Source organism: Aedes albopictus, chromosome 1, assembly GCF_035046485.1.
Source record: "Aedes albopictus strain Foshan chromosome 1, AalbF5, whole genome shotgun sequence".
NCBI lineage: Eukaryota > Metazoa > Arthropoda > Insecta > Diptera > Culicidae > Aedes > Aedes albopictus.
This window is the reverse complement of record NC_085136.1, coordinates 312418188-312445823: the sequence shown is the minus strand read 5'-3', so window position 1 is coordinate 312445823 and position 27636 is coordinate 312418188. Positions and strand designations below refer to the sequence as shown.

The 27636-nt window shown below is 43.5% G+C and overlaps 2 protein-coding genes across 2 annotated transcripts; both read right to left on the bottom strand.

Annotated features, from left to right (window-relative positions):
- Window positions 1-18984: 18984 nt before the first annotated feature.
- LOC134292134 (uncharacterized) lies at window positions 18985-20313 on the bottom strand. The gene has a single exon (XM_062860904.1). The coding sequence runs from the start codon at window positions 20311-20313 to the stop codon at window positions 18985-18987; it is 1329 nt and encodes a 442-aa protein (XP_062716888.1).
- Window positions 20314-21946: 1633 nt separating this feature from the next.
- LOC134292131 (uncharacterized) lies at window positions 21947-26684 on the bottom strand. The gene is made up of 2 exons (XM_062860895.1): window positions 23613-26684; window positions 21947-23494 (listed from the first exon to the last, which is right to left on the bottom strand). Exons 1-2 carry the CDS (start codon window positions 26682-26684, stop codon window positions 21947-21949), a joined length of 4620 nt encoding a protein of 1539 aa, XP_062716879.1.
- Window positions 26685-27636: the final 952 nt, after the last annotated feature.

The window sequence follows — 27636 nt, the reverse complement described above, 5'->3', positions numbered from 1 at the left end:
AGCCAAAAATGCTCTAATATAGAATACATGGATGAGTTGCGATGCATGACAAGACATTATCAAACTAACTTGCTTAACTTACTGACAATCAAACGGTCAAGAAAAGTCAAAAGTGATTTCAGAGTTTAATCTTTAGGTTCAGATGCTCAACCAAAACTCCTACCACGCTGAACGTCCATCGGCAAACTCCTCCTTCACAAGACCCCCTCGAGTACACCGGCACACCGCCCGTATCACCCGTCCAGTGCCAAATTAATTAGATAATGCCATCCCCACCCCTTCCGCGCGCCACGCCGCAGGCAACCCATTTCAGTTACGACCGCCCACCCGGCGCAACCCGTCAAACCCGTGAGTGCCAATTCCAGCGGGTTAGGCAAAAGGTCGACCGAGCGACCACTCAATTTAGAAAATGACCACTTGGCCAGCGGCAGAAGTGGCAGCAGCGACGGCGACCACAGCGACTGACTGTGACTGTGGTGGAAATGCCGATCACGTACTCAATTCTGGACGTTTCGCTTTCACTTCTGCTGCTGGGATGGATGGTCGATAACACTGTGCTGAAGCATTTTCGAACTCAATTCCCTACATATATGTTGTCAACTCCTTTAATTTTATTTCATTTCCTTTTATTTCCTTTCATTTACTTTCATTTATTTTTATTTCCTTTCATTTCCTTCAATTTCTTTTTATTTCCTTTCATTAACTTTCATTTATTTTTATTTCTTTTTATTTCCTTTCATTTCCTTTTATTTCCTTTCATTCCATTTCCTTTCATTTCCTTTCATTTCCTTTCATTTCCTTTCATTTCCTTTCATTTCCTTTTATTTCCTTTCATTTCCTTTCATTTCCTTTCATTTCCTTTCATTTCCTTTCATTTCCTTTCATTTCCTTTCATTTCCTTTTGTTGGATTTTCGATGATGCACTGGTTCACTTTCTTAAGCGATAGAAATCACGCACTCGCGGTTTAGCAAAAAACTGGATACTTTATTCCAACTAAACTTTATTCTAATGACGAGCGACAATAGACCGATCACATTCGATGCATGCTGAGTACTGACTCGTTTATTAATTATCTGGTGCCTATAAACTCAAACTTATCTACCGTTTTGATAACGAGAGCGAGAGATGAATTCGACTGGAAGAGATTCACATGGCTCTTTAGCTCTTTTGCCAATACAAATACATTTTATGCTACTAGGTTTCTAACAGTTTGGTTTTGAGCCACGTTAAGAAATATTAACTCTAATCGGCATCATTACCGGCCGCCTTGAAATTCGGCACCAATTTCAATACAAAGAACGGATAATTATTTACAGACAAAGTAACGATGCAAAATACTAATCTTATCACTATTTACAAACATATGCACAGTTTTTCTTGCGGATATAATTTGGAAAAAGTCGTGCTCTAACACCGGTATGGACCACTCGAAACGGCTTGCGTGTAGATGACTCTAGTTCTGCGTAGTGTGCGGATGAACGTGATGTGGACTGTATGAGATGTGGCCTTCGTGCCTCGCGTGCCGTCATGCGTGTGTCGAAGCTGTCCTACCTCGGAAGAGGTTTTCGGGTTATCATCTCGAGTGGTACACCATTTTTTCTGGAATCAGATGAAAGGCGTTTTTTTAAACAATCTTAAAATACAAAGAAACGACTTCCCTGGTGTGGTGGCTTCGAGCCACCACGGGCGCACCCTGCGCCGATGACATCGCGTTCCACGCGTCACGCGTGAACGTTTCTCGTTGGTAATACATGTCCATTTGGTTGATACTGGCTATAGCGCTATTTGAAGACTCCAAAAGCAATACTCTTTCAAATAATCCAATCGAGCGAGGGTGCTTATAGATGAAATCCTTATGCCTGGGATGAGTGGGTTGGTCCAATGTTCCTGCCAATGGTGCAAAGATATGGCTTTCTCGAAGTAGTTGGAAATGAATCAATACGTAACCTCGCGTGGAGGTCCCTCAACCTCCACGAAATACTGGTCGCTCTACAATCAAACAGTTGACAGCATGAAGTTAGAACTTGGCAATACAGGTCATCTTCTCTACAAGTGGGTTGAACTGGGCTGACATCAAACGAGGTACGGGGGTCATCGGGGAGCTGGCGGTCAGCGACCGCCAAAGGAGGTGAACAGCTATGGAGTACAAACATTTCTTTGGCTTTTTTGATCAAAATTTTAAACAAAAACGACTTAACTGGTACGCGGAGGTCGGTTGACCTCCGCTAGCGCACCCCCGTGCGAATGTTGTAAACGGAATCATTCATCTCTTTGACTAGATGTCAAAGAACATTCATTATCCTGAATTGGCAGGGCACATATCTTTGAGACAGCTCTAGTATACAAGCCATCTTTGGTTCGCACCTCAACAACCCGAACATTTCCATCCTTCCCAGGGTGTATTGCTACAATGCGCCCAAGGGGCCACCGGAGTGGTGGTTGATTGTCATCTTTGAGTAGAACCATCATGTTTTCAGCCAAGTTGTTTTGCCGGGTTACCCACTTTGTGCGGTTCTGAAGATCAGAAAGGTATGACGTGGACCACTTCTTCCAAATTGTTTGTAGGTATCGCTGGACTCTTTGCCATTTTGACAATCTATTCTCTTTTAGATCTTCGATGGATGGTTCTAATACAGCTGTCAATGGCCGGTGTATCAAAAAGTGCCCAGGTGTAAGAATTTCTAAATCCGAAGGGTCGTTGCTGACTGGTGTTAGTGGGCGGCTATTTAGACACGCTTCTATTTGCGTTAGAAGTGTATAAAATTCGTCCGGTGTAACCACGTTGGTCCCAATAGTGCGTTTGAGATGGTATTTCAGCGATTTTACCGCCGCTTCCCAAAGGCCTCCAAAATTGGGAGACCTGGGCGGTATAAATCTGAAGTTTATTCCTTCATTTGCTGCGGCTTGCGGTATTGAACTTGTGAAAGCTTGGGAGTTGAACAACCGGCGCAGTTGATCCAGTTCTCGTTTAGCTCCAATGAAGTACCTTGCGTTGTCGCACATTATTATTTCAGGACGCCCACGTCGAGCAACAAGACGCCGCAAGGCTGCGATGAAACCTTCAGTCGTTTGGTCAGCCACCATATCTATGTGTACTGCCTTTGTAACCAGACATATGAATATGACGACGTAGCAGATACGAATGTCAGTCTTGCGGTGGGGAAACCGTATTTTGAAAGGGCCACAATAATCTACTCCTACTCGAACGAATGGTAGGGCTGGAGCGACGCGCTCTGGAGGAAGATCACCCATAAGTTGCTCCTGAACTTTCGGTTTTACTCGGAAACATGGAACACAACTATGAACCACTTTTCTGGTCAAGTTCTTCAGGTGAAGTGGCCAAAATCTTTCCCGAATGCTGGCAATTAACAATTGCGGCCCAGCATGTAGAAGGTTACGATGATAATGTTCTACGACCATCAGAGTCAACGGATGGCGATTGTCCAGAATAATTGGATGTTTTCTTCCTGGAGAAATTGGCGCATGTGCTAGCCGGCCGCCGACCACGAGAATGCCATTTGACAACGTTGGATAGAGAGTTTTCAGTCTGGACGACGGAGAGACTTGTCTCTTCAGTACAAGTGCCTCTTTTTCTTCAGCAAAACTGTCATTCTGAGCTATACGCACAAGTACTAACATAGCGTCTTCACGTTCTTGAAACGTCAGATAGCCTTTTCTGACATTCGTGGGATTTTGGCAGTTGAAAATGAATCTCCGACACAATGCCGTTACTCGAATTAACGCCGAGAAGGTTGAACGTAACTTGAAGAAGTCGTTGAACGGTTGATGCTGGACAGGAGCGGCTACGACTGGTTTTTCTTCCAATAGCGCTTGATCGAACTTCATTGCGTTGGTCGATACCTCCTTTGGCCAGAAGTTCCGAGGTTTTCTAAGCCACTCGGGCCCGGACCACCAAGTAGGATGTTCTGCTAATCTTCCTGGTGTCATTCCTCGAGATATCACATCAGCTGGATTTTCTGAACCAGCGATATGATTCCATTGCCCCGCTCTTGTTAGGTGTTGAATTTCCGACACCCTATTGGCCACGAACATTTGCCAACGGGAGGGAGATGAGGATAGCCAACATTTTACAATAGTGGAGTCGGTCCAAAAGAATGGCTGTGCTTTGATGCGCAAGCTGTTGACTACCTTTTCATACACATGGCTGAGAACGACTGCTGATGAAAGTTCCAAGCGGGGAATGCTCATCTTTTTCTTTCTTCGTGTAACATCATCGAGTGGTGCAACTCTTGATTTTGCAATCATGAGGCTTATCGAAACATGGCCATCGAATGACGTGCTACGTAGATAGACGCACGCTCCGTAGGCCTTCTCAGACGCGTCGCAAAACCCATGTATTTCTGCCGAGACGGTATCGCTGCCAAAGGCCAGCCACCGAGGAACCTTGAGACTGGAGAGTTCAGCTAGACTCTGTCGGAAGTCTAACCACCATTGCTGGAGATCTTCGCTAAGGGCTTCGTTCCAGGAACATTTCTGCTTCCAGAGATCCTGGAGAAATATCTTAGCTTGGACGACTACCGGTCCTACCAATCCGAGAGGGTCAAATAGACGAGCAAAATCGGACAAGATAATACGCTTGTTGATCTCTGTGGATTCGCTCCACTGAGGTACAGAGAATCGAAACTCGTCCGAACGAGGTTCCCATGATAGTCCTAAGGTTTTGATGGCTGCTTTCGGTGAATCTAGTTCAAGAGAAGTGCGGTCGTCCTTCAAAGCTTCGGGTATAGCTGCTAGTATCTCCTGGCTGTTTGAACTCCATTTCCTGAGCGTGAACTTTGAGGTTTCCAGTAGCTGCGATAACTCGTGGTACATCTTGATGCCTTCTTCTACGCTTTTTGCTCCAGATAGCATATCGTCCACATAAAAATCCTTGGAGAGGATCATGGCTGCAAGAGGATATTCCTGGGCTCCTTCGTCTGCTAACCGTTGGAGGCACTTGGTCGCTAAATATGGAGCTGATGAAGTTCCATAGGTAACGGTTGTGAGTTCAAACGTTCGAATTGGTTCGGAAGAAGAATCCCTCCATAGAATTCTTTGCAAACTCTGATCTTCGGCTGCGATATTGACCATCCTGTACATCTTAGCGATATCAGCTACGATGGCAAACTTGTGAAGACGAAAACGAAGAACGATAGAAAGCAGATCTTCTTGGACCACTGGTCCAACCAGGAGGGTGTCATTTAACGATATGCCAGATGTTGTAGCACACGATCCGTCGAATACTACGCGAAGCTTAGTAGTAGTGCTTTCGGGCCGCAATACAGCATGGTGAGGTAAATAATATGGAAACGGCGCATGCTCCACCTTGTTCGGATCTACGGGGACCTCTCGCATATGTCCCATTTCCAGGTATTCGTGGATGAATTCACTGTAGGCTGTCTTCAAGGCAGGGTTGCTGTCCAGTCGCCGTTCCAGTGAAATGAAGCGCCGAAGAGCTATTGAGCGGGACTCTCCAAGACGCTCAATCAAGGCCGGTTTCTTCGGAAGAGTTACGACGAATCTTCCTGATGAGTCCCTTTTCGTTGTTTCGTTGTATATCCTTTCGCATTGAGATTCCTCTAACGACTGTGTGCTAGTTGTTCGACACGACTCTAACTCCCAAAACTGCGTTAAAAGATCGTCTAATTTCTCCTCCGGGCAAGCAAGAGCTGTCAGTGATGATGTGGGTCCAGGATCTTCAGAAACCTTGCCCGACACGACCCAGCCGAGCTGTGTATTTTGCAAAACTGGTCCTCCCTCTGCTAGTTTGTGTTGTCCATCGATTATAAGGTCGAAGAAAATCTCCGCTCCAATTATGATATCGACCGCGCTGGGGTCGTAGAATTCTGGGTCAGCGAGGGGTAATCCCTCGGGGAAACACCATCTGCTATAGTCGATCCTCTTTACTGGCAACTCTGCAGTCACCTTAGGTAGCACAAAGAACTGCATCAAAACGGTGTAATGGGATACACGAGAACGAATCCAAGCAGTGATGGATTGCGTGGAACATGTGCCAGCTTGGCCAATGCCCTTTATAGGTAGGCATTCTCGGCGGCGCTGGAATTTCATTTTCTGAGCGAACTTTTCAGAAATGAAGCATAGCTGTGACCCTGAATCTAACAAGGCACGTGCAACAGTGGTGTTTCCATAACCGTCACTGATGTTTATGAGAGCCGTGGACAATAGAACTGTGTTTGGAAGTGTTTGTGTGGTAGAAGAGAGGACTGTGTTGTAGCTAGTAGAAGCGTGGTCAGTGGTACTGAGTTGGCTGGAACTTGCGCTTGTCGCTCGATTTTGGCTCTTATTAGCCTCATTCGAGTTTTGCGTTTGCTGAGGAGCGGTCGAGTTGTTGTTCGCTGGGCTTTTAGAGGAATTCTGTGGTGGTGGCGAGTTGGGTGTTGGCGTAGGCTGATTCTTCTTCGCTGTTTGCGCACCACATGGCTGCGCGGATTTGGACTGTGACACTGAAGGGGGTATCGAGTGCAGTAAGGTGTGATGATTTCTTCCACAGGTGTGGCAAGAACCTTTCGTGCAAAACTTGGCTATGTGGCCAGGAGATAAGCAGTTTAAGCAAAGTGATTTCCGTTTTGCTTCATCTGCTCGTTCTGAGACCTTCATCTTGAAAAATCTGTTGCATTTGAAGGCAGAATGAGGCTGATCTCCACAAAATGGACATGATACGACTTGATGAACTCCTGAGTGACTTAGGGCCGATGAACGAACTACCTTTTTGTATTCTCCTGGACTTGGCCTTGCTGAACCGATGCTGCGAAGCACCATGCATTGTTCCTTCAAGTAACGGATGAGATCCTTATACTTCGGAATATCCGTTGAGTTGTAGTGGTTTTCCCAATTTCGCAATGTGTTTGGATCCAGACGTTGACAAACCATATGCTGCAAAATGGTACTCATTCCCTCCGAATTTTCGCCGAGTTTCTCCAGCATCATCAAATTGGTTTCAAACTCTCCCACCACACGATTTAGCTGATCATATGATTCCTTTTCCATAGGCTTTACCGCGAACAATGCATCAATGTATGATTTAGCAATCAACTTCTTATTTTCATAACTGTCTTGCAACGTCTTCCAGGCGATAGGGTAGTTTGCCGCTGTCAGTTCAATTGATGCAATGTCCCGGAGTGCATCACCAGTTAGGGATGCCCGTAAGTACGTGAACTTATCGATTGAAGCTAAATTTGCGTTATCGTGGATCATGCTGACAAATGAATCTCTGAAGGTAATCCATTCACGCAATTTTCCGTTAAACGAAGGTAATTTGAGTTCTGGAAGTTTGACTCTCATCTGTACCTCTGAGCTAGTCGTAGCTCGAAGTTTAGACTGTCCGGGTGCGCTACTTGATTCTGCTGGTGTTAATAATGCACAGAGAGCTTGTTTTATAGCGTAGTAGTCATTTTCGAACTCACGAATCACTTTCGCATTTTCTTTGTCTCGCTGCTGGGTTAAAGATGCACGAAGAGCCTTGCGTTCCACTTCGGACTCGACCGGTTCCACCAAATCAGCTTCCTCTAGGTCCTCGGTAATTACCTCGATCTGTAGACGAACATCCAAAAACTTGTCGTATACTTCGTCCAGTTTTGCCAATCGCATAGCCAGTGAACTTCGATCTTGCTGCTCTCTATAGTTGGTGACAAAGAGCTGGAAGTTTTCCAGGGATTGGCGCAGTGTACGCTCCTGTTTCGCCAAGATCCGATGATCGCCTTTCCCCATATTCACCACACTGTAACTCACTGTACCACCCTCTAAGTGTATTTCATTGACTGCGCGCGGAATTTTTCAATGGACGTCGCGATTGACAGTACGAACTTACAACCCAGAAGCTACGCTCACCACCGACAGAAGAGATTGATATCAAGACTTCGAGACTAGAAGAAGTCAACCCAAGGCTCAACTCAAATGATTCAGCAGAGACGACAAGTATTAAAAGCCACAATTGATTTTATTGTAAGCATGCAAGCAATGTATAATTTGATTACTTTTGCACAACCATCATTGTACCACCTTTTTTTTTGCAATGGCGGACTGATCATGCAGTTCAGTACCACCCAACAGACACACGTTTTTGTTCTACTTAGCCTTTGTCCCCTTTCTCGAGTACAGTCCTCGGGTACAGATTCCAAGTTCTATGTAGACCTTCGTGGCAATGATGATGGCAGCAACGTTTCCCAGCGTCCAGAACTTCCTCGCAACAGCACCACAGCAGCAACCCAGCAGCAACAGCACCCGATCCAGCTCCCGTTCCGATTTGATGTTCCGTCTCCTATTGTTCGATGATGGCGAACAATCAATCGACCACGTAGCGTGGCAGCTTCTTTGACCCGCGTGATTTCCCTGAATCCGGGTCGTTCAGGACCAAATGTTGGATTTTCGATGATGCACTGGTTCACTTTCTTAAGCGATAGAAATCACGCACTCGCGGTTTAGCAAAAAACTGGATACTTTATTCCAACTAAACTTTATTCTAATGACGAGCGACAATAGACCGATCACATTCGATGCATGCTGAGTACTGACTCGTTTATTAATTATCTGGTGCCTATAAACTCAAACTTATCTACCGTTTTGATAACGAGAGCGAGAGATGAATTCGACTGGAAGAGATTCACATGGCTCTTTAGCTCTTTTGCCAATACAAATACATTTTATGCTACTAGGTTTCTAACAGTTTGGTTTTGAGCCACGTTAAGAAATATTAACTCTAATCGGCATCACCTTTCATTTCCTTTCATTTCCTTTCATTTCCTTTCATTTCCTTGCATTTCCTTTCATTTCCTTTCATTTCCATTCATTTCCTTTCATTTCCTTTCGTTTCCTTTCATTTCCTTTCATTTCCTTCCATTTCCTTTCATTTCCTTTCATTATCTTTCATTTCCTTTCATTTCCTTCCATTTCCTTCCATTTCCTTTCATTTCCGTTCATTTACTGTCATTTCTTTTCATTTCCTTTTATTTCCTATAATTTCCTTTCATTTCCTTTCATTATCTTTTATTTCATTTCAGTTTCTTTTATTTCCTTACATTTCCTTTCATTTCTTTTAATTTCCTCTCACATCTTAAGATTTCCTTTCATTTCCTTCCATATCTTTTCATTTATTTTGTTTATTTTTATTTCCTCTCACTTATTTTTCATTCAGTAATTTTCATTTTTGTTTTCATTGTTTTCATTTTTTACTTTCCTTTTATTTCCCTTCATTTCCATTCCTTTCGGTTCCATTCATTTCCTTTCGGTTCCTATCATTCCCTTTGGTTTCCTTTCAGTTCCCTTCATACCCATCCATTGTCTTTCATTTTATTTCATTCCCTTTCATTTAATGTTCATTCAGTATTTTTTCTTTTTCCTTTTTTCTCCTTTCATTTCCTTTTATTTCCTTTCATTTATTTTCATTTCCCTTCATTTTCTTTCATTTTCATTCATTTCCTATCATTTCTTTTCCTTTTCCTTCATTTCCTTGCATTCCCCTCATTTTCTTCAATTTCCTTTCAGTTTCTTTTATTTCCTTTCAGTTCCTTTCATTTCCTTTCAGTTCCTTTCATTTCCTCCTATTTTTTCATTTTCTTCCATTTCCTCCTATTTTTTCATTTCCATTCATTTCCTTTCAGTTCCTTTCATTCCCTTTGATTTCCTTTCAGTTCCTTTCATACCCATCCATTATTGTCTTTAATTTTCTTCCATTCCCTTCATTTAATATTTATTTTTGTTTTCTTTTTCCTTTTTTTCTCCCCTCATTTTCTTCAATTTCCTTTCATTTCCTTTCATTTTCTTGCATTTCCTTTCATTTCCTTTCATTATCTTTCATTTCCATTAATTTAAGTTTCGATAATTTGTTTTTTTTTTCTTCATTTTTTTACTTGTTTTATTTACTTTCACTTACTTCAATTTCCTTTAAGATTTTTTTTTCATTTCCTTCCATTTTCTTTTACTTAATTTCTTTTATTTTCATTTCCTTCAATTACATATCCGTTCATTTCATTTCGTTTCTTTAGTGTAGAATTAACATGAGCTAAAATACACGAAAAAAAATCGTTTCTTTTGGTTGTTTTTAGAAATTCAAAACTTTCGTTTCATTTCGTAATCCAGTGTAATCGACAAAGTACTGGAGCTGAACCCCCGACCCATTAAAGAGGGAGGAAAAGAAAACTCACATGAAAATTTTATTGATTCCCGTTCCTCTCTCCCCCACTCATTTGAGGGCGACCGGTTGATGCCCGGGTAGGTTCTAATCGGAATTCGCGCCAGGAGGGAACTTAGAACGGCAATAAACACATCATAACGCCGCGCCGCGGCGGACTTTGACGCTGACTGACACCAAGGTATAGGGGGAGGCATGCTGGAAGAGGTGCTCCGTGCGAATGTGAGATTCCGGCTGACGACTGTGTGGCACCTGCTGTCAAGTAGGGCGCGGTACGATTTGATGGCTTGGAGGAGGTGGAGCAGGAGGGATTCATAAATCAATTTGTGAATGGATTTGGACGTGGGTTGGAGGTCATTTGTGGTTGAGGTGAGAAAATGTGGCTTTTGAAATATTAATCACAATCACGCGGTAGCCGTTAATAGGTTGTGGGGGTTAGCTTTGGGGCTGTGATTGACGGATTTCTCTATAGACGATCTGCTTAATTGCGAAACTTTACAAGTTAGGCTCACTCGAGATTCGCCTCAATTAATTTCAATGAACCAAAATCACATTAAGAATATTGTCCAGTATCAATCATGTTGTGAGATTCAAAAAGAAAAAAAATTTCACAGTTTTCAAAAATGTCCAGTTGGTGTAAAAAAATAGGTCATGACAGTGAGAATGTCGTCATAAGCAGTCACTGAAAATCACTATTGTTTAAAATTAAGTCATGACAATGAGTATATCATGATAATCAATCACTGAAAATTATCAATGCGAAAATATCACCGCCGATGAAAACCATTATTGTCATCTCTAACTGTCATCTAAAACTGACTAGCATCAACATCATTGTCTAAAACAAATGATCATCATTATTATCGATTATCACCATCAATGCTCGTGATCATCACCGCCCAGTATCACCAATTGTGACCATCACCGTTCACTTTAATCACCGAATGTCATAGCCAACACCTCATATTCGTAATCTGTCACTTACAAAATAAATATCATGATACAGATGATTATCAAAAGGCGTAGTGACAAAGGCGAAAAAGTCTTATGCAAATACGATGTTTCGAAGAGATATCCGTGTGACACGACTATGACTGAGAGGTCACTCATTTTAATTCTATTTCCGCGCAAAAATTCAAGTTATAATCACCAACCGGAATGAAAAAAAAATCCCATAATCTCCGCTCATTACCCCGCCTATTTAATGAACCCATTATGGGAAAATGGAAAATCTGTTATGAGCAGCAGATTTTTCAACGCACTCAGCAGCACCCGCCCAGTTCCAGGATTTTTCCCAATACAGGACCTAGAAGGGGAAGCTGGACGCTGGAGTCGAAGAACAGAAGGGCGTTGGGAATATAATAATAAAAAAAAAACTTCATGATTCATGTAATTAAAAATGTGTGCCACCCAGCTGAGGCTAGCTGGGAACGCACGTAGCCATCATTACGACTGGGTTATGGGCCCATACCGCCGCCCCATATAGTTGGAGAGAGATTAAACAGTCCATCAAATGTGAATGGCGGAACCCTCCCTGTTATGACACCCATAATGCTGACTGCTGACGAATAACGCGAACTCGCTCGCACCTCTAAAAACCCATGGGAAAAAGTACGGCCAGCGGTACAAAAACAGAAGGACGGCACTTACCGAATTTACAGCGGCCATTTCGATGTCCTATTGTGGAGGCAGGGTGGATGATGCTGATGGCGATCCAAGGTGGATGATGGTTGCAGGACGAAACAGGTGTGACTAGACGAGATTCGAGGGGTTTTGGTTGTCAGCAGTGGGTTATCGGTGAATGTTGTGAATGTTCTGGAAGAAGAAATGGATAAAACAAATTATTATGAGAAACATTCTAAAACAAGATTTCAAGTTTATTGTTAAGCTTTAAAAACAAAAATATATTTAAAATCGCAATCGAAATTCAACAGTTTAGAACATGCCTGCCGTTTTTCATAATATATAACCATGATTTGATTCGTAGTTCCTGCCCATATTTATCATCGCATCCAAACTTTTCTTACTTTTATTTTTCAAGTTCTACAGCTCTTTCTTGCTATTTTTTGTAATTTCTAACGCCCTTCCTACTTTTCTCCAAACATTACTTCCTAATTGCTCACCATCTCCCCCCTCTAAGAGTCTCCGTAGTTTATGGACAAGCTACTGTTATCTTTAATGCCTTCCTTCCTGCCTTCATTCCTAGCCGCTTTCCTTCCTAGCTTCCTATCTTTATTTTTCTTAACTTCTCTTCTATCTTCCTTCCTACTTGCTTTCACTCCATCTCTTCTTTCTATCCTTCTTCCATCTAACCAAGCTTCCTAGCTTCTGTTCTACGGAGATAGACAGGATTTCAGATGATTTGCAGGTTTTGTGGGACTTACTGAGGGTGTTACAAGAGATTCCACATATGTTTCATGGGTCTCAAGGATTTTGAGGGGCGTTACAGGGGACTTCAAAGAACCTCATGGAGTATCCAAGATAATCCCAGGTGGTGTCAACGGAGTTTCAATGCCGAAGTAACATTTTACAGTCAGACAGACTATAAGAAGTGCTTTGAACTATCATAAAACTAAAATAAAAGGTATAAGGTTTTATGATGGTTCGCAAAACCTCCATAAATCTAAATGATTATGAAAACGTTGCTTGGGTGGTTTCAAGAGATTTAACGGGCATTTCAAGGCTTCCAAGTGGTCGATGCAGGAGGCTTCAGTGAACTTTAATTCCTCGGCGATAAAACCAAGCATAAGAAACGTGTTCGAGGCCGTCAAAGTTGCGGCAGCAGAGGCACAAAATCCGGCTCCAGAGGGTTGAAGGGTATTTAGTAGTTTTAGGAGGTGTTTAAGAAGCATTTCTAAAGGATTTCCGGGCAGTGAAAGCGATTTAAGGTGGTTTCAGGGAAGTTCTTGGGTAATTTCAGAGCAGTTACAGCTATTGTTTTAAGGGGATACGAAAGCCAAGGGGCAGCACTACTGCCCTTAAAGGCTATGGAAACAACTCTGCAACCACTTGAAACGCCCCGAAATTCTCCCAAAATCTCCAAAACGCCTTTCAAGCGCCCTGAAACTTCCTGAAGCCCACTTTTAAAGTCTCCGAAGCGTTTTTAAACACCCCCAAAATCCCTTACGAACTTTAACTTCCTGAAACGCTCCTGAAACTTTTACATTCCAAGTAACATTTTGATGGCCAATTAGTCTCGTAGAGGTTATGAGAACCGTCATAAAACCTAATATCTTCTATCTTGCTTGTAAGATGGTCTTAAGAATCTCTTCTAGTCAATTTGACCAAAAAATGTTACTGGGGATGCTACTGAAATATTTCTGTAATGCATTATCTCAAACAGGTTTCAAAGGTTTGAGCCTTTCCGATTGTCCTGAAACTTGCCTGATATTTTCTTGAAACTTTCAGGAACTCTATAAAAACCTCATCAATAGCTCCTGAAGTCTCCTAAAACCTCTAAACCGCTTTGAAACACCCCTTATAATCCTCAAAACACCCACAAAGCACAACCGAGATTCCTCAAAGAATTCTATCCGAGACTCCTGCATAAACTCCTTCTTTTTATTTACTTGTTTTAATCACCGCATGACTTTATGGTTATTAATTTTCATTGGCTTTTTTCAGTGAACTTAATACTATTCTAAGAAGGAAGGAGTAACGAAAGTAATGCAAGAAACGGTGGATAGAATCACACGCACACTTGCGAGAGAAATTGAATAGAAGTTGAAAATGAACGGAGAGCCTTAATTAAACAACATAATTTTAATTTTCAACTTCTATTCAATTTCTCTAGTCGCACATTTGCGATTCTATCCACCGTTTCTTTCATTACTTTCGCTACTCGCTCCTTCTTTAAGTAGTATTGAACTCCTTCTGAGTTTCCTTGAGAAGTTTCTTCTAGGATTTAGTAAAGAGTTTTTTCTGAGATTGCTCCTGTTCTATTTGGAATGTCTTCAGAAGTTTTTTGTTTATGAGGTTACCAGAAGGAATTCATGTACAAATGTAAGGAGCTATTGAAGAATACCCAGAAGGAACTGGAGGAATTGCTTACAAAACTACTGAACAGTTCCTTAAGAAATTGTTGAAGACATTGTCCAAAGGGGTCCTTTAGAAATTTTGTACGGAACTGTTGGAGTAACTTCATAAGGAATTCTAAAACTTATGGAGGAATTCCGTAATAAGTTTCAGGAGGATTACCGATATAAACATCTGGGAGAACTTCCGAAAGGATTGACAGGAATTCCATAAAGAAGTCCTAGAGGAAACTCCAAAGAAAGCTTTTCAGGGAATCCCGGAAGGGGTTCCGAAGGTATCGTATAAGGCAGTGGTGCTCATCCTGCGGCCCGCGGGCCGCATGCGGCCCTCCATGCCTTAAGATGCGGCCCGCGGAGTACTTTAGGGCGAATCAAAATTTTTGAACGATTATTTGAAATAACTTAAATGTATTAAGAAATCAAACAAAAAAAAATGCTGATCATTTTTCACAGTGTTGAACACAAATTAAATGATAAATAAACAAAAAGAACAATCCGTTCTGGTAAGATTCGAAATCGCAACTCCGAAATATTTCGGCATTTCAGCTAAGTCGCGAAGCCAGCTTATAGTTATTTATAAGTGGTACGAATCAAATAAAAGTTTGTTAAAAATGCAATCTTGAAGTTTTTGACAAAATTCTCAACAAATCTCAACTTAGTTGCCAATATTGTTTAATTTTCACTGCTTGTTTAAATTTCTATTATTAAGACTCACACATTTTTCGAAACTAAACTTACGAATCCAATTTGAATTGTCCAAGCGAAACTTCTGAACGAACTTAAAGAAAAAAATCTCAGGCGAGATTCATAAAGCGTCTCCTGTGCCCTTTTGGAGAAACTTTTGGATACATTTTTGGAGAAACTCTAGGAAACATTATTGGAGAAAAATTTTAAGCAACTCTAAGCGAAATATATGGAGAAACTCAAATCATTCTGGAGAAAATAAACCTGAAGAAACTCAAGGAGAAAGTTGTGGCGATACTGCATGGAAATTATATGAGCATCTCTTAGAAAAATGTTCTGGTGCCACTCTAACAGGAATTTCTTAAACAACTTTAGACTAAATTCCTCAAACAACAAAAAGAGAATTTTCAGGAGTAACTACAAACAAGATTCCAGGACCAACTGCATCAAGACACAAAGATGCCTAGAACGCCTGAGGAAAATTTGAACAATAAATTTGAAGCAACTTATGCAGCAAATTTAGAAGATAATGTTGAAGAAACTTCCAGAAACAATTGTTAAAAATCTAGTTTTTGGAGAAATTTAATGATGAAGTATTTCATCAACTTTAGAAGAGGCTTATGGAAAGAATTTACTAAAATCTTCAAGCAACTCCTGGAAAATTTTCGGAAAAATCCGGAAGCTATTCTAGGAGAAATTCTGAGGTGTTCCAAGAAAATTCTAGAAAAACTAAAAGAAACTTGAAGAAATTTCTCGAAAACCTTCTGGAGCAACTCTACAAGGAATTTCAGGTGAAAATCCAGCAAACCTTTTAGGAGCGATTCAAAAAAAAATTCTTGTAAAAGTTGCTTAACAAGTTCTAGAAGTGGCTTCAAGGCAATTCTAGGGGCAACTACTAAATTATTTGTTTGAATTTCAATTTGAAGCTCAAACGTTTTTCTCAACCAAACTTAGAATCTAAATGGAACTTCACAAAGGGCAATAGATTATAAAGTTTGACCCTTACACAAGTTCTGAACAGTTCAGATTTTTAATAAATATGCTTTAGAATTGTTCTTTTTGTTGTTTTTGTGCATCGATGTTTTATGCGGCCCGCAGGTCGATCCCGAATTGCAAATTTGGCCCGCGGTATCCTCCAGCCCGAGCACCACTGGTGGAAGGAGTTCTTGGTTGAAATCCCAGAAGATGCACCTGAACCAATCCCAAAAGGGGTTCCTCGACGTAACCCGAATGGAAATGCTGAATCTTGGAGGAATTTTAGAAGATTGCCGGATGGAGTTCTTGGAGGAAACTCAGAAGAAATTCTTGAAGGAATTATGCAGGAAGTTCTTGAAGAAATCCTGGAGCCCTAAATGAATTTCATGGGAAGTCTCAGAAGAAATTCCTGGAGGAAACTCGGATGGAATATCTTGAGAAATCCTTAAGGAATCCCGGAAAACAAACTAAAGAAATCCTGAAAAAAATCTGAAGAAATTCCGGTAGGAATTCCTGAGGGAATCCAAATGGAATCCTGGAACGACTTCCTGTAGTAATCTTGGAAAGAACTTTTGGATGAATCATGAGTGGAATTCCTTGAGAAATCCAAGAAGGAGCTTCTGGAATGAATCTCAGAATAAAATCTTGGAATAAAATCAAAAGGAACTATAGGAGGATCCCGTAAAGAATCTACAGGAGTAATCCTGGAAAGAGTTTCACGGCAAATCTCAGAAGAAGTGTAATGGAGGAATCCTGGTAGCAAGTTCTGGAGAAATATCATAATAATTTCTTGGATGAATCCATGAAACAAAACACTTGATAAAAAATAACAGAAGGAACACTTTGAAGAATCCCAGAATAAAACTCTTTGGGGTATACTAGAAATGACTCCTGAAGCAGTCCCAGAAAAAACTCTTGTTTGAATTCCAGAAGAAGAAATTCTTAATAATGAGGATCTCAAAAGAAACTCTCTCGGAAATTTATCGACGACTTTTCCTGGAATTTCTGCAGATCCTTCCCAAGGTTATTCAGGAATTACTTCAGATGTTCCTTATGAAAATATTCTAGGAGTTTATCACGAAATCCCTTCATCAGTACATCATAGAAAACCCTATGAAATTACTCCAGCACTTCCATCTAGAACTCTTCCATGACTTTCTATAGAATGTCTGCAGGAACTCCCTGAGGAGTTCCTTCAACAATTTCACAAAAATTTCCTGCAGCAGTTTTGTGAGCAATTCTCCAGTACTTTCTAGATTTATACCAATAGCTTCAATTGGGATTTTATTTGAACAGAAGGTATTGCTGACCCTCAGACAAAAACTTTAGAAGATATTCCCAAAAGAATTCAGAATCTCAGAAGACACTCCTGCAGAAATCCCTAAAGAAACTTCTTCAAGAATCTTAGTTGGAACTTGTGGAGTAATCTTGGTGGAAATTCTTGAATAAATTTCGATGGGAAGAATTTTGTAGGAACTTCATGAGAGATCCTCCACAAAAATCCTGGAAATATACCTGATTATAATTTAAAAAAAATCTTGAAGAAGCTCTTAGAACTACCCAAGAAGGAACTTCTGCAGAGATTCCGGAAGAAACTGCTGCATTGATTCCGGAAGGAACTTCTGGAGAAATCTCTGATGTAACTCTGGGGCATCAGTGAATGCTAGAAAAATATCCGAAAGAACTTCAGAAGGGATCCTTGGAAGAATCCCCAAAGGAACTTCTGAAAGAATCCCTTTGGTTACTGCTGGAGGAATCATAAAAAGAACTCTTGAACTAATCCCTGCAAGTATATTTCTGTAGGGATCCCTGAAAAATCTTCTTGGGGAATCGCCGAATTCTACTGAGGATAACCTTGGATTCTCTTGTGGAAATCTCTGAGGAATGTCCTGGAGAGAACTTCTGGAGAAATTGCTGAAAAAATTCAGAGGGAGAAACATCTGAACGAATTCCTGAAACTTCTGGAGAGGTACCTGAAGGAACTTCTGAACTAATCCCTGTAGCAACTTCTCTAGGCATTCCTGGAAGAACTTCAGAAGGAACTCTTGGAAGAACTCCTAGACTTGTAACGGAAACAAAAGTTTTGCGGAACACTACAAATGCATTGTGCTCCCGATGGGTACCACAATGTAGACAACTGCTAATAGAACCCTACAAATGCGCATTTTATTTTCCGCATCGAGCCCCACATTTTGAAACTAGTGGGATACGAAAAGTAAAATGGAACATTACAAATGCACAAAACACAAACATACAACACATATTATGTGTTAAACATGTTAAACATTAATTTGTGCCCAGTCATCCATATGGATAACGAAGTCCGAACCCAGGATGACGCGGTTTCATAATTGTTCTTGGTCCATCAGTCATCCTAGAATTGTATTTTGTTTTGCAGTTCGCCTTTTAGTTAGCAGCATCTGTTGCTGCATTTCATAGCTTGTTTTGGTCTAGGAATTTCTAATCCTACGGGGGCATCTTGATTTGGGCAACAACACAAGACCGTCTACAATTTGATGTCCGTGATAGGGGACGGCTTGCGTGTTTTATACTAGATCGCTCCTGAAATGTTTGAAGCGCTACAAATGCACATTAAATTTAGGGACAGTTTCACTAGTGAGAGTACAGTATACGATACAAAAATACGACTAAATGCAAACGTAACACACTCCATGCAACAATCGAAGAATTTTCCATGAATTGCATTCTCCAATTCATGGAAAATTCTTAAAACTATGTTACATACGTCACAACTACTGTTCAGGACACGTAGAAGAAATACACCGGTTTTTGCAGCAGTAGTAGCATACGGCTCAAAACTGTAAATAATTTATTTTAGTTTTAGTTTTAAGGTAATTTAACGAGAAACTTACATCACTGATGTTCTTCATGTGGTTTTCAATGACCTGACAAATCTTCCTCCTTTGTATGATCAAGCCTATAGTTTAAAATTTTTTATATAATTCGCAGGTATTTTAATTTCATCTAGTACAACTTACGAATCCGAATTCTTTATGTTAACTTTAAGTTCAAATTCTCTTCAATTTAGTTATAAAAATAGCACTTTTAGTTCACCCACAAATTTTAGCAAGTAATCCAATTTTCTTTTTGTTTTTAAACCTTCTCTTTCTCCTCTTCGAACGTCAAGCATCGCTGTCAACTTTACCGTGACATTTATCGGTCTGGTCACTCTTCGACAGGCCAGTTAGAGTTGTGCCCAGCAGTGGTGGTAACAATTCCCCTTCCCGTAAATCTGGTCCGCGTTCGCAAGAAGAATCAGATTTACTCCTAAGCTCCATCACCGCCAGTTTGGAAACAGCACGACGATACACTCCTTTCGAAGTCTTCACTAGTGCCCGACGCACTCTTCCGTCAATGCCTCGTAACACCTTCACCACAATGCCTCTTATCCATGTTCTGCGATTGTTTCCGTCGACTATGTACACCAGCTCTCCTTCTTTCACCGGATCTTGCTCCTCCAGCCATTTGGTGCGATGGTTGATCGTAGGCACATATTCCTTCAGCCACCTTTGCCACAAGACGTCAGCCAATTTCTGGGACTGCTTGTAGCTATCTCTGAGTGCTTCGGCTGAGTTCGTCGGCGTCCTAACTTCCTCTCGCTCTCCTGCAGGTAACCCACGGAGGAAATGGTTCGGTGTGAGCGCCTCGGATTCTGCAGATTCCTGAGGTACATACGTAAGTGGTCGGGAATTAACCATATCCTCAGCTTCAGCCAAAACGGTATGCAGGATTTCGTCAGTCAACCTTCCGCCTTCATGTAGGGATTTCAACGCTTCCTTTGCTGATCTCACCAACCGTTCCCATATCCCGCCCATGTGCGGTGCGGCTGGCGGGTTGAAACTCCATTGCGTCCTCGCATCGGTGAAGATATCTGCACATTCCAATTCAATACATCGAACTTGTTGAACTAACTCTTTGCTTGCCGCCAAAAAGTTGGTGCCATTGTCTGAAAATATTTCCAGTGGAGCACCCCTTCTGCAGATGAATCTCCTAATAGCCATAATACAGGATTGGCTACTTAGGCTATGAGCCACTTCCATGTGGATCGCTCTGGAAACGAGACACGTAAACAGGCAGACCCATCTTTTCTCTGCACGGCGACCAACTGTCACAACCACCGGACCAAAGTAGTCTATCCCTATATAGCTGAATGGTCGTAGCTTTGGAGTCAGACGTTGTACTGGGAGTGGTGCCATTCTAGGAATTGCCGGACGACACTTCATGATTTTACACCGCGCACAATCCTTCATGACCTGCAGAACCGCTGCTCGAACGTGTTGGACGTAGAAACGTTGGCGTAGTTCATTCACCACGGTCTCCCGGTTTGCGTGGCCAAATTTTTCGTGGTAGTGTAAAAGGAGCTTCGATGTGACGTCGTGTCCCTTTGGAAGCACAATTGGGAACCGCTGTTCGAATGGGATGAATTCTGCATGCGCCGAGCGGCCTTCCATACGAATCACCCCTTCTTCGTCCAGAAAAGGAGCCAATTTGTAGAGCAGAGGACGGGACGCCAAGCAGTCAGTAGTGTGCGGTAGTTCGGCAGCAGCAAAGTTTCGCGCGCTCGCCTTGCTAGATTTTTGCGATTTTTTTTCCTCTTCCCTCTGCGGGGCTCCGACGACGGGACGCCAAGCAGTCAGTAGTGTGCGGTAGTTCGGCAGCAGCAAAGTTTCGCGCGCTCGCTTTGCTAGATTTTTGCGATTTTTTTTCCTCTTCCCTCTGCGGGGCTCCGACGACGGGACGCCAAGCAGTCAGTAGTGTGCGGTAGTTCGGCAGCAGCAAAGTTTCGCGCGCTCGCTTTGCTAGATTTTTGCGATTTTTTTTTTCCTCTTCCCTCTGCGGGGCTCCGACGACGGGACGCCAAGCAGTCAGTAGTGTGCGGTAGTTCGGCAGCAGCAAAGTTTCGCGCGCTCGCTTTGCTAGATTTTTGCGATTTTTTTTCCTCTTCCCTCTGCGGGGCTCCGACGACGGGACGCCAAGCAGTCAGTAGTGTGCGGTAGTTCGGCAGCAGCAAAGTTTCGCGCGCTCGCTTTGCTAGATTTTTGCGATTTTTTTTTTCCTCTTCCCTCTGCGGGGCTCCGACGACGGGACGCCAAGCAGTCAGTAGTGTGCGGTAGTTCGGCAGCAGCAAAGTTTCGCGCGCTCGCTTTGCTAGATTTTTGCGATTTTTTTTCCTCTTCCCTCTGCGGGGCTCCGACGACGGGACGCCAAGCAGTCAGTAGTGTGCGGTAGTTAAGCAGCAGCAAAGTTTCGCGCGCTCGCTTTGCTAGATTTTTGCGATTTTCTTTCCCCTTCTCTCTGCGGGGCTCCGACGACGGGACGCCAAGCAGTCAGTAGTGTGCGGTAGTTCGGCAGCAGCAAAGTTTCGCGCGCTCGCTTTGCTAGATTTTTGCGATTTTTTTTTTCCTCTTCCCTCTGCGGGGCTCCGAAGACGGGACGAGTGTGCGCGCGCCGTGGTTCGAGTCGGTTCCGAATTTTTCGCTTCCCTTCGGCGCTAGTTTCCAATACACTTTTAGTTGATAATAAATATTTTCTTTCATTTTTTGCATTTACACAAAAGAGTGACAAATGTTACTTCGGGTTCGCCGGTCGAGAAAAAATCCGGGCGCCGACAAGTGAGTCGCGTTCAGTGTATTTCTGTGTGGAATAGACTAAAGGTTTCTGCTCCCTAGTGGAGTGGAGACGCGCGATAGAATTTTCTTTTTGGCTAGTTCTTGCGTCGAAAAGTGGTCGGTTGTTAACGGCGGTTTGTGTATATTGATCCATTGTCAAATCATATCACCAACCATAGGTGACTCCCGGACTGACAATGTACCTTACCCTACTAACAAAAAAATCCTTCCTGAGACAAACGTGGGGATGCAGCGATTCGCGGTCTTTATAACAACGTTTGTCTTACTAACATTCCCTTCCATCCTCGATGACCGTAAGGACGTGGCCGGCGCCGTTATTGACCTTATTAAAGTTGAGAGCTCTCGACCTGTGTACATTGAGAATAGTAAGCTAGTCCCAAGCCCTATTCATTGGTTCCTTGTGCAATTTCGATTGCTCTGGTCAATCACGGAGTAGCAACTACGAATTGTGCGGTCATCTATGCTCATGCTCATCAAAAGGAGCCAATTTGTAGAGCACACTGGATCGTTCTATGGAGTGCCACTTTGCCTGAGGAAGTTCCTTATTCTTCAGTAATGTCTTCCGCTCGTCAGCAAAACCTTCTTGCTGCGCCGTTCGCCACAGATAGTTCTCAGCCAGTCGATATTCATCACGTTTTAGCGGAGTTTTGTTCGACAGGAATACCCTTTTGATCGACCTTTCCAATTTTGGCGTAGCTTGAAGAGTTTCGATCGGCTGTCCTTTAACCCTTTTGCGACAATTTGAAATGAATCGAAATACGCAAGCGATGCTTCGAACCAGGATAGTATGGCGCGAAAATCGGGTAGTGTCGATCAAGTTATTGGAAAATGAAATTTCGTGGAACAAGTGATACGCTCGCAGCTCTTCCTTAACGCCTGGAGTTGGTAGGGGTCGTTGAATCCACTCTTCTTTTGGTCTGCGAAGTATTTCAGGACCGCGTACCCACTCACCATCGGACTCTATTGGTGGACCATGCTTACCCCACTTCGTAATCACATCGGCTATGTTGTATTTCGTTGGGATCCAGTTCCATTCCTGTGGGCTAGTGAGGCTCAAAATGTCCCCGATACGGTACGCCACAAACTGTTTGTACTTCCTATGATCGGATTGGATCCACGAAAGTACGGTTGCGGAGTCAATATGGAACATAACAGTCTTTACTTCTACAGAATGGTTAGCTTTGACTGCAGCAGCTAATCTAGCACCAAGTACAGCGGCGAGGAGCTCCATTCTGGGGATGGACATGTACTGTAGTGGAGCCACCTTCGATTTTGCGGATACTAGTGCAACTCTTGGTTGTCCGTTCACTAGGACTCGGAAATAGGCAACGCATCCATAGGCCTCCTCACTTGCGTCTGCAAACACGTGAAGCTCTAAATTCTGGTAGTCGGAAGGTTTCGTATCTAGAAAATAGCAGCGTGGAATCTTCATCTCCTGAACACGTGGCAGCAGCTCAATCCATTTGAACCATTTTTTCGCAGAATTGTCGTCGACAACATCATCCCACGAACACCCGTTTCTCCAGAGATCTTGGATGATCATTTTCCCGAAAACGGTGAACAACGTCCACAGACCGAGGGGATCGAAGCAGCTCATGACGATTCTCAGTAGTATTCGTTTCGTTGGCAGCTTCTCTTCCATGAGGTAAGGTTTCAGGTCGTCATGCATAACAACCGCGAACACGGAAACATCTGCCTGGGTGTTCCATGACATACCCAAGACTCTCTCCGTGTAGTTGGACTTGTCGCAGTTGAAGTGTATTATGCGATTATCCGGTTGCCCGTTGAAATGCCGGAGAAATTCTGCGCTGTTCGACACCCAGTTTCGCATATGGAATCCAGCTTTTGAATGGATGAAAACGACCTGTTTTGCTCGTTTGACTGCTTCGTGTACCGTGAACGTGGAGTCGAAATAGTCGTCGACATAGTGTTTGCCGACAATAGCTTCAACTGCGTCTGGATATTCTTCGCAGTACTCCTGAGCATTTCGATTTTTGATATACTGCGCAGAACACGGTGAGCTGGTTGAGCCGAAGGTGGCAACATCCATTACAAAAATCGTTGGAGGTCCAGAAGCAGTTGTCCGATACAAAAAACGTCTGTGCCGACTTGTCACTTGCCCGTATATGTATCTGGTGGTACATTTCAGCAATATCGCCGCCAAAGGCGACAGGCCGCTCACGGAAGGGACACATGACGGACGGAAGGCTTGACAGAAGATCGGGGCCCTTTAACAATTCGGTGTTGAGTGATCTCCCCTGCACGGCCGCAGCAGCGTCCCAGACCAACCGGACTTTTCCCGGCTTTTTGGGGTTGAGCACGACGTTTAAGGGAAGGTACCAGATCTTACCCGGTTCAGCTTCCTTCAACTCTCTGCTAGTAGCGATGTGGGCGTATCCTTTCCGCTGATAATCGTCGATCTGCTTCTCCACGTTCAGCGCCAGTTCTGGATTTTTCCCTAACTTTCGTTCCAGGCTCTTCAGTCGCTTTACCACCATTTGGTAGTTGTCCGGCAATTGAGGGTCGTCGTTTTTCCACAAAAGGCCGGTCTCGAAGTGGTCTCCGATGCGCTGGGTTGTTTGCTCCAGCATTATTCTCGCTCGACGATCTTCGTTAGATTCTGGGAGTACCTTGACTAGTAAGCCAGACTCCTCTAGCGTGAAATGTTTTCGAAGAAGTTCTTGGAGGTCCAAATCTGCTAGTTCAACAGCTGTGTGATGCCCAGAAAACCCGGTTCCGGTGACGTTATTACCTTGAGGGCCATATATTGTCCAACCAAGCCGCGTGCGAACCGCTATTGGCTCCCCAGCGTTGCCGACTCGTGACTCTAATGGTGCGTACACGTGTAGGTGTTTCAGTCCAATAAGAATTTTTGGAGAGCCACCCAAGCAATCAGCCACAGGTAACCCACTAAGGTGCTTGAAACGGGCGGCAACCTCGGCAAAACGAATCTTCTGTTCCGGCAGTTGGAGCTCTTGGACTGTGTGGACATTTCGTAGGAGAAGTTTCTCGTTGGATCCGCTCGGCGAGATCGACACGTCAACACGGCGAGAATTTCGTTCAAGCCGACTCATCCCAGCTGTCCACTTCACGAGAATCGGTTCCCAAGCTCCTTTTAGCTTGAGTTGTTCGGCCACGTTGCTCTCCATCAGGGAATACGAGGACCCTTCATCCAAAAAGGCAATGACATTGCAGGTGCGTCCTTCGTGGTGCAGTTTGATCGGAACCATCCTAAAAATGACGGGATGCTGCTCCGAGTCGTGCACATGGCAGTTCGTTGACAGAGGTGTGCTTGAGCTCGGTGGATGAAGAAGGGAATGGTGCCTTTCCTTGCAGTCTCCGACGGTGCAGTGCCCTTTAAACCGACAGCGTGCCTCACCGTGCTCATTCAAACACATTTTGCACATTTTCCACTTCTCTACTATTTTCACCTTGTCGTTCCAGACCAGTCTACGAAAATCCTCACAGCCACGGGTCCTATGCTCCAGACTATTGCAACCGCGACATGGCGTACGATTGACGTTCTGGTCACCTCCTTTGCGCTGGTCGCTCAACTGATGCGACGAATGCTCCACGCCGACGTGTGCGTTCAGAAACCCTTGATGCTCTTTGCCCTTCGGTCGTTTTTCTTTCCAGTCTCGGTTTGAACGACTATCGGTTCGAGGCTCTGCATAGAGTGTGGCCTCCGTTGCTTCCGAAACAATTTCGGAAAGGAAATCCGAAAAGGTGCTGAGATCGACTGCTGCCTGCTGACGCTTGTGCCGAACCCACTCCATTTTCGTGGTGGGGGGCAACTTCTCAACAAGCTCTGTAATGAGCATGGGATTCACGAGATGTTCAACCATTCCTGAGGCCACCAGGTGGTCGCACAATTGTTGGACGATCATGCCAAAGCTGATAAATGTGCCAAGGCGGTCGGCACGCGGGGGGTCAGCTTTCCTTGCCTTCTGCAGCAAAGAATGAAGAAGTTGTTCCGGTCTGCCATACAGGTGGCGAAGCGTTTCGATCACTCTTGGGACCGATTCTGGCAGCAACAGCCTGCTCCTCACGGCTTCCAGTGCTGGCCCTTTGATGCTTTCTTGAAGCCTGCCAAGATTCTCTAGGTCGGTCCAGTTGCAGGCTGCGTTCCCGTTGTTGAAACTGCTTATAAACAGTGGCCATTCCTCTGGCCGTCCCGTGAATACTGGCAGCTTAGCGAAGGGACCTTTTCTAGCTGCAAGCTGCGCTCTTGTCAACTCCTGCTCTGGAAGGATTGGAGCCTGGTCACGACTGTCATGCAACGCGTCTGATACAGAGAAGTTCGCATGTGCGACGGGCTGGAGTCCTTGACGTCGATGGAGCGTTGGAGCGTGTGGCTGAACAGCCGCCGGTGGACAGAAAGAAGGCACTGGTAGAGATGGCAAACCTGGTTTGTTTACCTTCGTTGTTGGTATTTGCGGGTTCCTCAGCGGTGTGTTTTCCTTCGGATCGTTTTCCGGTGGCCCCTGATGGTTGTTGATGGTACCCAGTTGCATTGAAACTTCTTTGGGCGTAGAACATTTGGGAAAAGCCCCCCGAGGGTCCGCAATGGGTTTGCGTTGCTCGTACGGGAATTTTAGCTTGTCCCTCCACATCTTCTCCAAGTCCGCATCTGTTTGCTCCTGATTTGGTACTGGTTTACCACCTACGGCGCCGTTCTCCTGATCCAGGTGATCGGGGCTATACTCGAACTCTTCATACAGCTCACTCCGCATCTTGTGTAGTTCCGCTTTCTTTCTCTCCAGCATTTCTCGTTCCAAACGTATCTGCATCATCATCTTCTCCTTTTCCCGTTGGAATTGACGGTCAAAACGTTCTTTCATCATTCGCAGCTCCTTCTGGTGTTGGCGTTCTTCTTCATCGTCGTCGTCTGCCGACGTCCTCGGGTCACTTTTCTCCTGTTGGTCCTTTTCCATCGAATCGGAGACTTCCAGAACTGTGCCACCTTCGACTTGACCGCGAGTATTATTTGCTGTTGTGGCAGCTTGTCTGCAACTAACGCACGACCAGGGAACCTTCTTAATGTCGGACGTCACGCCGGCGCACATGAAATGAAACCATTTTTGGCATTTCTCGCAGAGCACCATGTTATCATCTGCATGGTTCGGTTGTTCACAGTGCGCACAATCATACCCGGTCTTTTTGGGGTTATGTTCCTCCTCTCCGGGCTTCATCTCAGTGATTTTTGAGAAATTTGTTCAGGACACGTAGAAGAAATACACCGGTTTTTGCAGCAGTAGTAGCATACGGCTCAAAACTGTAAATAATTTATTTAAGTTTTAGTTTTAAGGTAATTTAACGAGAAACTTACATCACTGATGTTCTTCATGTGGTTTTCAATGACCTGACAAATCTTCCTCCTTTGTATGATCAAGCCTATAGTTTAATAAATTTTATATAATTCGCAGGTATTTTAATTTCATCTAGTACAACTTACGAATCCGAATTCTTTATGTTAACTTTAAGTTCAAATTCACTTCAATTTAGTTATAAAAATAGCACTTTTAGTTCACCCACAAATTTTAGCAAGTAATCCAATTTTCTTTTTGTTTTTAAACCTTCTCTTTCTCCTCTTCGAACGTCAAGCATCGCTGTCAACTTTACCGTGACATTTATCGGTCTGGTCACTCTTCGACAGGCCAGTTAGAGTTGTGCCCAGCAGTGGTGGTAACAACTACTTTACAAACGTAACAGACTGATTTCTAAGGAACCTGAAAGAACTTCTGGAGAAATTCCTGATGGATCTCCAGGAGGAATCCCTGAATCCTTCTTAAAAATCTCTGAATGTAACTTCTGGAAGAATAAGTAAGGAAAGGCCTGTTGGAATAGCTGAGAGATCTACTGAATAAATCAATGATGAAACATCTGGAAGCATCTCTAAATCCTCCAGGAACTACTGGGGAGATCCCTGAAGAAACTCCAGGAGCGATCACTGAAGGAACTTCTGGATCAATCCCTGAAAGAAATACTACACTGCAGGAATCTTCGAAGGAATTCCTGAATCCCTACAGAAACTTCCTAGAGAAATTGCTTAAAAAAAACTTAAATAATCTCTGAAAAAATGTCCAAGAGGAGCCCCTGAAAGAGTTGCAGCAGGGTTCCTTGAAAAAATTACAGTTGAAATAA

Bases quoted from the DNA above. Each gene is read 5' to 3' on its own strand.
- LOC134292131 (XM_062860895.1), bottom strand. From the start codon at position 26,684: ATGAAGCCCGGAGAGGAGGAACATAACCCCAAAAAGACCGGGTATGAT. The intron at 23,495-23,612 runs GCAAGTGACAAG...TGTTCTGCGCAG, and splicing joins ACCACCAGATACATATACGG to TATATCAAAAATCGAAATGC.
- LOC134292134 (XM_062860904.1), bottom strand. From the start codon at position 20,313: ATGGAAGGCCGCTCGGCGCATGCAGAATTCATCCCATTCGAACAGCGG.